Raw genomic sequence first — 12,453 nt, forward strand, 5'->3', positions numbered from 1 at the left:
AAGTCCTTCTGAATATCACAGAAGAGTTCCCCTTCTAGCAGCAGAGGAGAATAGCTGGGTTAGAATCCCCTTCTAGCAGCAGAGGAGAATAGCTGGGTTGTAGAGGACAGAGGTACCTGATCACACGTAGCATCAGATGAACAGGCAGATTCCGACAGGACAGGACAAGGGTGAAGCAAACGAGACGATAGTTTGGTTCTGGCATGAGAAACTCAAACGAGAATCTGACAAAGACAGAAGCAGGAACAGAGAGAGAAATAGAGACCTAATCAGAGGGAAAAAAGGGAACAGGTGGGAAAAGGGTGAACGAGGTAGTTAGAGAAGATGAGGAGCAGCTGGGGGAAGGAGAGGAAGAGAAGGTAACCTAATACGACCAGCAGAGGGAGACGGAGTGAAGAGAAAGAACAGGAACAAGACATAATATGACAATACATGACACATTTCTGCATGGTGCACTCAAAATATATTGTAGTTGAATAGCATACCTAGGACCTGCTCAAGTGTTGCCTATATGTTTCGTTTTTGCATTGTGTTTTGTTGCAGGTTTTGTTTTTTTGTTATTCATTGTCAAGCTTTAAAAACCAAAGCCTGACAGCAACATTTTATTATCCTAGCTAGGACTCTCACATCTGCTCCTGCCACACCCTCTAGTGCCCATCCAGTGTCTCCTTGACCTGCCGCCACTTCCCCTGTGCTATCTCACTCTCCCTCTCTCTCTCTCTCTGTGTGTGTGTGTGTGTGTGTGTGTGATTGTGTGGACGGAGACAGTTGTGCTGGAGTCAGAGCAGATCCACACTAGCTGCAACCCGTTCCATAATCAAGACCTCTACAAATACTCAGTCCTTCCACTTCCACACTGCCAGATTGTAATCTCTGCTCAGTCAGTCTACGCTTCTAGCTTTTGTTACTATTCAGATCCTGTTACCCTGCTGTGCCTGTTTTCCTATCCGCTACAGTTCTGCCCGCTCTGACTCTGGTCCCTGTCCCACGTCTCATCATACTGTTACATTGTCCTAGATCCCCCACTCCACTACTACTACTTGAATCCCCGGACCTGCCTCCCCTTTCTCAAACCCTCTCACCCCAGCCTCAGCCTCCGCACCTGATCTCCAGCAACCCTCCCGAGCTTCCCCTGACCTGCATTCCATTTTCCCCTGTGTTCCAATAAATACCTTGGTTATTTCATCCCAGTTTCCTCATCTGAGTCTTCTCTTGGGTTCCCCTGTTCCACTCCGCGCAAAAGTACAATCTGGCCAAGAACCCAGCAGACTCTCGCTGGCCAAGGCGCCCTGCTTGAGCAACATGACCAAGCCCTGAAAGCTTCTGGAACACATCAAGGAGTTTTCACCGGAGTCTGTCTGACCTACAGGGTTGAACTTTTTGCCCAGAGCTCAAACCCGTTCCAAGTCCTTCTTCTCTGCCCCGAGAGCCATTTGTTCAGACTCCCGAGCGCAACCTCGGAGCTTGCAGAGCCTTTTAGTACAATGTTCACTAGTATTTGAGCAACAGCCCCACTCTTATGCTAGCGAAGAGGCCAATATTTCCCTTCCTGGACCACAGCGGTGTGGGAGAGACAGTCCACATCTCCTACTCCAGATTCACGGAGGAGATGAAGAAAGTATTTGACCACCCGGTGTGCGGTAAAGATGCCGCTAAACGACATCTGTACCTCCGTCAAGGCCCCCATAGTGTTGCTGAGATGACATGTGAGGTTCGCACCCTCGCCCTTGAGAGAGGCTGGAATGAGGAGGCCCTTCAGGGAGCATTCTGGAACGCTCTCACTGAGACCCTCAAGAGTGAGTTGGTGTCCAGGGATGAGCCTGATAGACTTGATGAACTCATCTCTCTCGCTATCCGCATCGACTACCGTCTCCGTGAGCATTGGAGGGAGACGGTAGATAAGGTTGCATGTCCCACAACATCTGCTTCATTGCCTTGCTCTCCTTCTCCGACTGTATCCCATCCCCAGGCTCATCCAGATCCTGAACCCATGCAGCTCGGCCGCGGCCCGTCTCTCTCCGTGGGAGAGGCAAAGACGAATCTGCACTAGGCGCTGCCTATACTGTGGCCAGGTTGGTCACTTTGTCTCCACTTGTTCCCTGTGTCCAGCAAAAGAGGGGGATCAGCAGTAGTGGGGATATACTGTTGAGCCAAATTGCCTGCCCATCTTCCCCCAGACCCCTGCTTGAAGGCAACCTTGTGTTGCGGAGCCAGGCTTTTCCTCTGTCTTTTCTCATCGATTCGGGCGCCGACGAGAGCTTCCTGGACCGAGGTGTCGTTACCCAGTTGGGCCTGGACACTGTTCCACTCGATTCACTTCTTGATGCCAATGCTCTCAATGGAAAGCTCCTCACTCGTGTCTGTGAGAGAACCGTCCCTATCATCCTGCGTCTTTCTGGAAATCACCAAGAAAATATCAGTTTCCACATAATTGACTGTCCTTACTCTCCCCTAGTTCTTGGCCAGCCATGGTTAAAGCCACACAACCCACAGATTGACTGGACCACCGGAAAGGTAACAAATTGGGATTAATTTTGTCACTATAATTGTTTACATTCTGCCTTTCCCCCTGCCTTGTCTGTGCCTCAGTTCATTCCAGAACCTCCAGACCTGTCATCAGTTCCTCCCGAGTATCACAATCTAGCTCTTGTGTTCAGCAAGCACCACGCCCTGTTGCTACCACCTCATCGGCCGTACGACTGCGCCATTGACCTCCAGCTTGGAGCTCCTCTCCCCAGTAGCCGGTTGTTTACCCTCTCTCGTCCCGAGCAAGAGGCTATGGAGAGTTACATCCAGGATTCTCTGGCTGCAGGACTTATCAAGCCATCTTCCTCCCCGGTGGGTACTGGGTTTTTCTTTGTGAAGAAGAAGGATGGGTCACTGAGGCAATGCATGGACTTCCGTGGGCTGAATAATATCACTGTTAAGAAGTACCCCTTGCCACTCATCAGCTCTGCTTTTGCCCCCTCCATGGTGCCACGGTGTTTACCAAATTCGACCGGAATGCCTACCACCTTGTCCTCATAAGAGAGGGGGACGAGTGGAACAAGCTTTTTGTTAAAGCTGAAAAATGGGAGTTCCATGCTGCCACAGTGTCTTTCCTGGGTTATATTATTGCACAGGGACAGTTACTTATGGACCCTGCCATGGTCATGGCAGTGACCGAGTGGCCTGCGTCCTCCAACCTAAAGCAGCTACAGCGTTTCCTGGGGTTTGCACATTTTTACAGATGTTTCATCCGTAGCTACAGCCGTCTAGCAGCACCTCTCACCACTCTCAACTCCACTCCGTTCCACTGGACGCCTGAGGCAGGCAGCTTTCCTGGAACTCAAGCGTCACTTCACCTCCGCTCCGGTCCTTACTCAGCCTGACCCAGAACTCCAGTTAATCTTGGAGGTGGACGCCACTGACACCGAGGTAGGTGCTCTTCTGTCACAACGTCATCCTTCTGATCAGATGTTCCACCCATGTGCATTCTTTTCCCGTAAGCTCTCACCTGCAGAGAGGAACTTTAACATCGGTAACCAGGAACTCCTGGCAGTTAAGCTGGCTCTGGAGGAACGGTCTCACTGACTGACCATTAAAACCTGTTCTACATCCCGACCGTCAAACGTCTGACCTCCCGGCAAGCCAGGTGGAACTTGTTCTTCGGTAGATTCAATTTCATACTCACTTATCGCCCTGGTTCGAAGATAACCAAGCCTGATGCCCTCTCTCGCCAGTTCACCACCGACAACACGGGTACCAAGCCAGAAGCCATTGTGCCATCCACCTGCATCGTTGCCGTCGTCACCTGGGAGATCGAGTCCCTTATCCTCCAGGCTCAGCAGAACCAGGCTGACCCTGGTAACGATCCTACTAATGCTCTGTTTGTTCCAGATTATGTTCACTCTGATGTTCTTCAGTGGTGCCATTCTACCCACCTCACCTGTCACCCTGGTATGAACCGGACCGTCGCCTTCCTGCATCAGCGCTTTTGGTGTCCCACCATGGAGAGAGATGTCTGGGAGTGTGTCTCAGCCTGTATGGTTTGTGCCCAGAACAAAACCTGCACTAAACCCACTTCCAGTCTGCTCCGCCCTCTTCCTTTACCCAGTCGCCCCTGGTAACACATAGCTCTGGACTTCGTCACTGGCCTTCCCCCATCTAACGGTAACTCTGTCATCCTCACTGTTATTGACAGGTTTTCCTAAATGGCTCACTTCATTCCCCTCTCCAAGCTACCGTCCTCCAGAGAGACTGGGGACCTGTTAGTTTCCCATGTATTTCGTCTACATGCATCCCCACTGACATTGTTTCCGATAGAGTACCCCAGTTTACCTCCCAGGTATGGAGATCCGTCTGTTCAGCTCTTGGTATCAATGTGAGTTTCTTATTGATATCACCCCCTGACCAACGGCCAGACCGAACGGGCCAACCAAGAGATGGAGACTGCCCTACGCTGCGTGACCTCTGCCAACCCTCTGCCAAACCTCCTGGAGCGCTCAGCTACCCTGGGTTGAATATGCCCACAACATTCTCACCACCGTAATATCAGGTAATATCACTGTTCGAGTGTGCTCTGGATTACCAACCCTCCCTTGTTCCCCGCCCAAGAGGTTGAGTTTGCGGTTCCCTCTGTCCAGGACCATCTGCGCTGTTGTCACCGTACCTGGAGGAAGGGCTGAGGACCCTGTCTCAAGCCAACCGTCGCTGGGCCTCAGCTCCAGTCTATACCCAGGGTCAAAAGGTTTGGCTCTCATCGAAGGTCCTGCCTTTAAAGGTAGCATCGAAGAAACTTTCCCCCCGCTTCATTGGTCCCTTTGAAATCGACCGTGTCATTAACCCCTCTGCTGTGCACCTGAAACTCTCAGGCTCACTTATGATCCACCCCACCTTCCATGTGTCCCTGATTAAACCTGTCTGCTCCAGTCCCATGTCTCCTCTTGCAGCAGCTCCTCCAGCCCCTCGACTCATACCGTCTGGCGGCTTTTGGATGTGCACCGTCGGGGTCGCAGCTGGCAGTACCTGGTGGACTGGGAATGATACGCTGGGTGCCGCCCAATCCTTCTGTTTCCCTGCCTGATGCTGTTTTCCTATCCGCTACAGTTCTGCCTGCTCTGACTCTGGTCTTTGTCTCCTGTTCCACGTCTTGTCATCCTGTTACTCTGTCCTGGATCCCCCACTCTACTACTCCCTTGGATTCTCCCTGGACCTGCTTACCCTGTCTCAACCCCTCTCACTCCAGCCTCAGCCTCAGCACCTGATCTCCAGCAACCCGCCTGAGCTTCCCCTGACCTGGACTCCATCTTCCCCCTGTGTTCCAATAAATAACTTGGTTACTTTATCACAGTTTCTTCTTCTGAGTCTGTTCTTGGGTTCCCCTGTTTCACTCCGCGTAACAGAATGTGGCATGTGTCTGTACACTTTCCCCCTGCTGCGTGCTTGTGTTTCCTATTCGGCCTTTAAGTCTTGTGTTAGACACATGCACTAGCCCATTAGCCACGTAATGACTAACTTGTGATCATTGCCCTTGCTAGTTTGATTGTAATTGACATTTTTAGTCTTACAGTATTTTTTTTCTAAATATTTAGTCATTGAAACTGAAACAGTGCATCCCGAATGGGTGGCGGCAGCAAACAATCTACTAGCCAGCTGTGATTTACAACTTGATAGCAATATTTTTTGGACTACCAAGAAATGTAAATTATATTATTATTGCTGAATTATGATAATCTTGCATTGAACATCTATTCTGTCAACAATCTATTACTGTACGTCATGGAATTTTGAGTCAAATAGAAGCTATTTTCAAAACCTCTTATCAAGTTGTTTTTTAAGCATAAACTGGGAATTTTATATTTTTGACTGATATTATGATTGTCTTTTTGTTTCATATGTGAAAAGTAGTTAAAACGCTGTCAGTTCCACTTTAAGCCTAACGTAACATATACGGGATATTGTTAATATTGAAAAACACTAGTCACACATATCTTGTCATTAGTGTTTTGTGCATGCTCCACGTTGTCATGGTTCACATTGGCAAGACAATGGTTGCTAGGTTTCTGATATCTTTATGAAACCAATATACTGTAGTTCACAGTACATTGTAATACATCTGGAAACATTTCTAAATATAGAACTCTCCCTTGGTTCAGGCTGAGGGACAGGATGACGATAAAAACAGACTTGCGCCACACTGTGCGTGAGACTGAGGACGGCACTTTTGAAATGACCATCAACTCACCCCAGAAGTTGGACACAGGAGTGTACACCTGCAAGATCATCAACGAGTATGGAACAAAGCAATGTGAATGCAAACTGGAAGTGAAAGGTACAGTAATTGGTTGTTTTTTCTATTTCAAATTCCTCTCTTTTCTGTAAGCCAATCAAATAATACATAACATTGGATAACAATTTGTGTGAGCTACTGTATGTACAGTTGAAGTAGGAAGTTTACATACACTTAGGTTGGAGTCATTAAAACTTGTTTTTCCACCACTCCATAAGTTTCTTGTTATCAAACTATAGTTTTGGCAAGTTGGTTAGGACATCTACTTTATGCATGACACAAGTAATTTTTCCAACAGTTGCTTACAGACAGATTATTTCCCTTATAATTCACTGTATCACAATTCCAGTGGGTCAGAAGTCTACATACACTAAATTGACTGTGCCTTTAAACAGCTTGGAAGATTCCAGAAAATGATGTCATAGCTTTAGAAGCTTCTGTTTAGGCTAATTGACATAATTTCAGTCAATTGGATGTGTTTTTTATTCATTTATTTCACCTTTATATAACCAGTTAGGCCAAGTTCTCATTTATAACTGTGACCTGGGCAAGATAAAGCAAAGCAGTGCGACAATGACAACAACACAGAGTTACACATGGAATAAACAAATGTAGAGTCAATAACACAATAGGAAAGAATCTATATACAGTGTGTGCAAATTAGGTAAGATTAGGGAGGTAAGGCAATAAATAGGCCGTAGTGGCGAAGTAATTACAATTTAGCAATTAACACTCGAGCGATTGGTGTGCAGAAGATGAATGTGCAAGTCGATATACTGGGGTGCAAAGGAGTAAAAAAAATGAATAACAATATGGGGATGAGGTAGTTGGATGGGCTATTTACAGATGGGCTATGTACAGGTGCAATGATCTGTGAGCTGCTCTGACAGCTGATGCTTGAAGTTAGTGAGGGAGATACAGTGAGGGAAAAAAGTATGTTGATTTTGTACGTTTGCTCACAGATAAAGAAATGATCAGTCTATAATTTTAATAGTAGGTTTATTTGAACAGTGATAGACAGAATAACAACAAAAAAATCCAGAAAAACGCATGTCAAAAATGTTATAAATTTCGCGATGGAATTGTCTGTTGTAGCCAGCCCCCTTGGACAGTAACAGCAGTTACTACACGGATCAGCAGTGCTCCGTGTAGGCAGTAAAAGGGTCCAGGCCAATTAGCAAAATAGGTATTGTAGCCCAAGAAATTGGCTGATGGACCTCTTCAGCTAATTGTCCGATATGGTCGAGACAGCGAGCGAGCCGCTGCTAGCAGGCTAGCGGTTGGGCCTTCAGGGTTTGTCACGGCGGAGGAGCCTGTTGAAACCCCCTTGGGCAGATTATGTCGGTAGACCAGTCGTGATGGATTGGCGGGGCTCCGTGTCGGCAGTAAAAGGGTCCAGGCCAATTGGCAAAATAGGTATTGTAGCCCAAGAAATTGGCTGATGGACCTCTTCAGCTAATTGTCCGATATGGTCGAGACAGCGAGCGAGCCGCTGCTAGCAGGCTAGCGGTTGGGCCTTCAGGGTTTGTCACGGCGGAGGAGCCTGTTGAAACCCCCTTGGGCAGATTATGTCGGTAGACCAGTTGTGATGGATCGGCGGGGCTCCGTGTCGGCAGTAAAAGGGTCCAGGCCAATTGGCAAGGTATTATAGGTATTAGGTATAGGTATTGTAGCCCAATGAGTTGCTGAGGGACCTCTTCATCTAGCCGGGAGATGGGCCTAGCACGAGGCTAGTTCCCGGCTAACTGATGCTTGCTTCAGGACTTTAGCCAGGAACAGCCACTCGGATAGCAGCCAGCTAGCTGCGCTGATCCAGGTGAAGAGGTTCAGAGCTTGCAGTAGGAATCCATAAATATGGAGATTTGGTGGGTAAAAAGCAGTCCAATATGCTCTGGTTTGAATTGCACTGGGCAAACTGGCAGGAGTTGACCAGGCTAAGGTTAGCAGATGACCGCTAACAGTGGATACCTGACTACTAGCTAGTAGCTAGTTAGATGGCTAGCTACTGTTGGGGGTTCCAGTTTGTGTGACTGGACAGTCCAGCAGGCATCGGCTGTGTAGCCGAGTGATCATAGGGTCCAATGAGCAGCACTAGATGAAACAGGGAACAGTTCAGTAGTCGATTACTACGTTGAGCGAGCGGGAGACACGGCGTTCAGGGAGCTAGCAGGCCAGGGCTAGCAGATGGATCATCACCAAACATCCACGACGCAGAGGCCGGTTCAGAGCACATTAGCCGAGTTAAGTCAGCAGACCAGCTGCTGGAGCCCCGTGATGGATGGGCGGGGCTCTGTGTCGACAAAGGGTCCTTTCCAATTGGCAAGAGAAGTGTTGTGGTTGGTGTACTTTGTTTGCTAGCTGGGAGATGGGCCTAGCTAGGGGATAACTGGTGCATGCTTCTGGACAAGGGCTTTAGCCACAATAGCAACTAGCTAACTGCGAAGATCAGGTGTAATGGTCTAGAGCTTGCGGCAGGAATCCGGTGATGTAGTGGAATGTAACTGTGGGTGTATTTCAAGGCCTACCTTCAAACTCAGTGCCTCTTTGCTTGAGAAAATCAAAAGAAATCAGCCAAGACCTCAGAAAATAATTGTAGACCTCTACAAGTCTCGTTCATCCTTGGGAGCAATTTCCAAATGCCTGAAGGTACCACGATCATCTGTACAAACAATAGTAAGCAAGTCTAAACACCATGGGACCACTCAGCTCCTAGAGATAAACGTACTTTGGTGCGAAAAGTGCAAATCAATCCCAGAACAACAGCAAAGGACCTTGTGAGATGCTGGAGGAAACCTGTACAAAATTATCTATATCCACAGTAAAACGAGTGCTATATTGACGTTACCTGAAAGGCCGCTCATCAAGGATGAAGCACGGGGATGGCAGCATCATGTTTTGGGGGTGCTTTGCTGCAAGAGGGACTGGTGCGCTTCACAAAATAGATGGCATCATGAGGTAGGGAAAATTATGTGGATATATTGAAGCAACATCTCAAAACATCAGTCAAGAAGTTAAAGCTTGGTCTCAAATGCGTCTTCCAAATGGACAATGACCCAAAGCACTCTTCCAAAGTTGTGGCAAAATGGCTTAAGGACAACAAAGTTGGAGTGTCCTTCACAAAGCCTTGACCTCAATCCCATAGAAAATGTGTGGGCAGAACTGAAAAAGCGTGTGCGAGCAAAGAGGCCTACAAACCTGACTCAGTTACACCAGCTCTATCAGAAGGAATGGGCCAAAATTCACCCAACTTATAATGGGAAGCTTGTGGTAGGCTACCCGAAACGTTTGACCCAAGTTAAACAATTTAAAGGCAATGCTACCAAATACTAATTGAGTGCATGTAAACTTCTGACCCACTGGGAATGTAATGAAAGAAATAAAAGCTGAAAGAAATAATTCTCTCTACTATTATTCTGACATTTCACATTCGTATAATAAAGTGGTGATCGTAACTGATCTAAGAGAGGGAATTTTTACTAGGATTATATGTCAGGAATTGTGAAACGCTGAGTTTAAATGTATTTGGCTAAGGTGTATTTAAACTTCCGACTTCAACTACATACAATGCCTTATAACGTTGATTGTCATGCATTATGATGCACTTATAATGTTATAACACTGACTATAAACATATTAATATGTGTAGTTTGAGTTTATTTTATTTTTACAGGGACAGTGCACAATAATCAACGTTTCAGTAAAAGTGCCGGTTTTAGCCAGCCGGCTAATTTTCAACCCTTAGTCCCTGGGCAGGTTATTAAAAACAATGACAATATAGACCATCATTGAGCAGTGAGCACACGCAGAGCAACATAGGACAAGCAAGACATAGCATACAGACAGAGCAACATAGGACAAGTAAGACGTAGCATACAGACAGAGCAACATAGAACAAAAAGCATCAAGACAAAATTCATAAAAGCAACAAGTGTTTCCACACCTCACAAGCTACAGACAGCATGGAAAGCGGCAATACACAGCTAGGGATTATGATCACAAATCTGATTGACCTTTAGCCATGTATTCATACATTTTGTGAAAGTGTGATAGGTGGTGCATTGGGTGGCAGGGTAGCCTAGTGGTTAGAGCTGACAAGGTACAAATCTGTCATTCTGCCCCTGAACAGGCAGTTAATCCACTGTTCCTAGGCCATTATTGAAAATAAGAATTTGTTCTTAACTGACTTGCCTAGTTAAAGAAAGGTAAAATAAATAAAAATGTGTGTCTGAAGGCAGTGTATTCCAGACATGGGAAGCTCTCACAGAGAACGCGGATTTACTAAAGGTGCTGATACAGTCACCTCTCACGGCAGACCTTCTGGATCTGCTGCCATATGTTTGAGTTTTCTGTTTAACAAAAATACTGAGTGGAGGGGGAGCCAGGCCACTTAGGATCTTGAATACAAGACATGCGCCGGTGTATTGCACAAGATTTTCCCAACTCAGGAGCTCATGCTTTCTGAGGATGTAACAGTGATGATGGCTATTGGGCTTCCTATCAAGCACTTTGAGAGCCTGTTTGTAGACAGACTGAATAGGTTTTAATGTTGTACAGCAAGCTTGGGCCCAACTAGTCAAGCAGTATGTGAAGTGGGGGAGTATTATAGATCTGAAGTACAGTTTTGCTACCTCTGTAGTCAAACAATTTCGTATAAATCGGAAATTAGCTAGGTTGAATTTGGTTATCTGAATGACCTTTTTCACATGCTTTTTAAAAGAGAGGTTGGAATCAATTATGATGCCAAGGTACTTAAAATCAGATACCACCTGGAGCTTCTCCCCTGACACATAGATTTCTGGTTGAGTAGCATCTGTTGCCCTCTTTGTGAAGAACATGCAAACAGTTTTTTTTCACATTGAGATGCAAACACGAGTCACTGAGCCACTTTGTAACATGGACCATTACAGTAGTGAGTTCTTGTGCAAATTGTTAATATAAGCTATAAACTCATGTCATTCATTACAACATCCTTTATAATGTTATATAGATCATTGACTATCATGCCTTATAAGACTAAAATGCATGACGTATTATTCCCCCGCTTTGAAAACGCAGGTGATATTTTAAATACTTTGGTAAATATAACTCTGCACACTGACAGATGACGAACATGAAACAGGGTTGACAGAATATTAACTCCTGTCCTGTGCATCCCATAGTGCCCCCGGTGGAGCCAGGCCTCGCCATCATCCGTCCAGTGAAGGACATTACGGCGGATGCCGGCGAGACAGTCATGTTTGAGTGCCACGTAATTGGACCACTGGACACGGACGTCGATTGGCTAGCAGATGGGAAGCTGATCCAGCCGGCTCTGCTCAACTGCAAAATGCATTTTGATGGGAAGAGGTGCAGGCTGCTCCTCAACTCAGTGCATGAGGATGACAGCGGCATGTATACGTGCAAACTGACCTCGGCCAAAGGTGAACTCTTAACTGCACTGTCACCCACTTCACTTGTTCTCTTCATCTCTAGGGTCTTGCAAGAAGAGTCATGCTCTTCATTTTCATTCATGTTGGTAGAATAACCAAACGTTTCCTCTTTTTTAAACACACTTTTAATCTTGGTATATCATTAGATAATATACATACACACTATATAGATGAATAAATGTGTAGTTAAGAACAAGTCATCAACTTCCCAGAATCAAATTGTTACTCTTGAAATAAGTTGAATGACCATTGAATTAATAAACCGGTATTGTACATTTTCTTGCTTTCTTTTCCTTTTCAACTTCATTTTCAAGTTTGTTGCTTTACTTTGGTCTTTACTTTCGTTTTAGAGGAACTGACCTCGAGTGGCCAACTCAAAGTCATTCCTTCCATCGAGCCCCTATTCACCCGTAAACTGGACGTCTTAGAGGTGATCGAGGGCCGTAACGCCCGCTTTGACTGCAAGGTCAGCGGAACACCACCTCCCAGAGTCAGCTGGGGACATTTCGGTAGGAGATGTTCACTATGTTCATTATGTTCCCCTAGCCTGGTCCCAGATCTGTTTGTGCTATGTAGCCAAACATGACAATAACCATAGGAGGACAAACAGCCATTGTCTCCATAGTGATTTTATTGGCAAAACCATATAATTGTGCACACTGCAAACAAGTATAAAAGTAAAAATTACTATGTAACAATGTGTACCTGCACTGTCAATGTAGATATAAATATACAGCACAACACAGATTTGGG

At 46.1% G+C, this 12,453-nt stretch overlaps 1 protein-coding gene across 2 annotated transcripts in view; it reads left to right on the forward strand.

Moving 5' to 3' along the window:
• Window positions 1-12,453, forward strand: part of spegb (striated muscle enriched protein kinase b) — a 128,370-nt gene that overhangs the window by 60,348 nt on the left and 55,569 nt on the right. For both annotated transcript variants that reach the window (XM_021596902.2, XM_036974099.1), the window contains 3 exons: window positions 6,138-6,313; window positions 11,431-11,691; window positions 12,051-12,209. In XM_021596902.2, the coding sequence (XP_021452577.2) occupies window positions 6,138-6,313; window positions 11,431-11,691; window positions 12,051-12,209 (596 nt within the window). The remainder of the gene's footprint in view (window positions 1-6,137; window positions 6,314-11,430; window positions 11,692-12,050; window positions 12,210-12,453) is intronic.

Source organism: Oncorhynchus mykiss, chromosome 3 (assembly GCF_013265735.2).
Source record: "Oncorhynchus mykiss isolate Arlee chromosome 3, USDA_OmykA_1.1, whole genome shotgun sequence".
Lineage (NCBI taxonomy): Eukaryota > Metazoa > Chordata > Actinopteri > Salmoniformes > Salmonidae > Oncorhynchus > Oncorhynchus mykiss.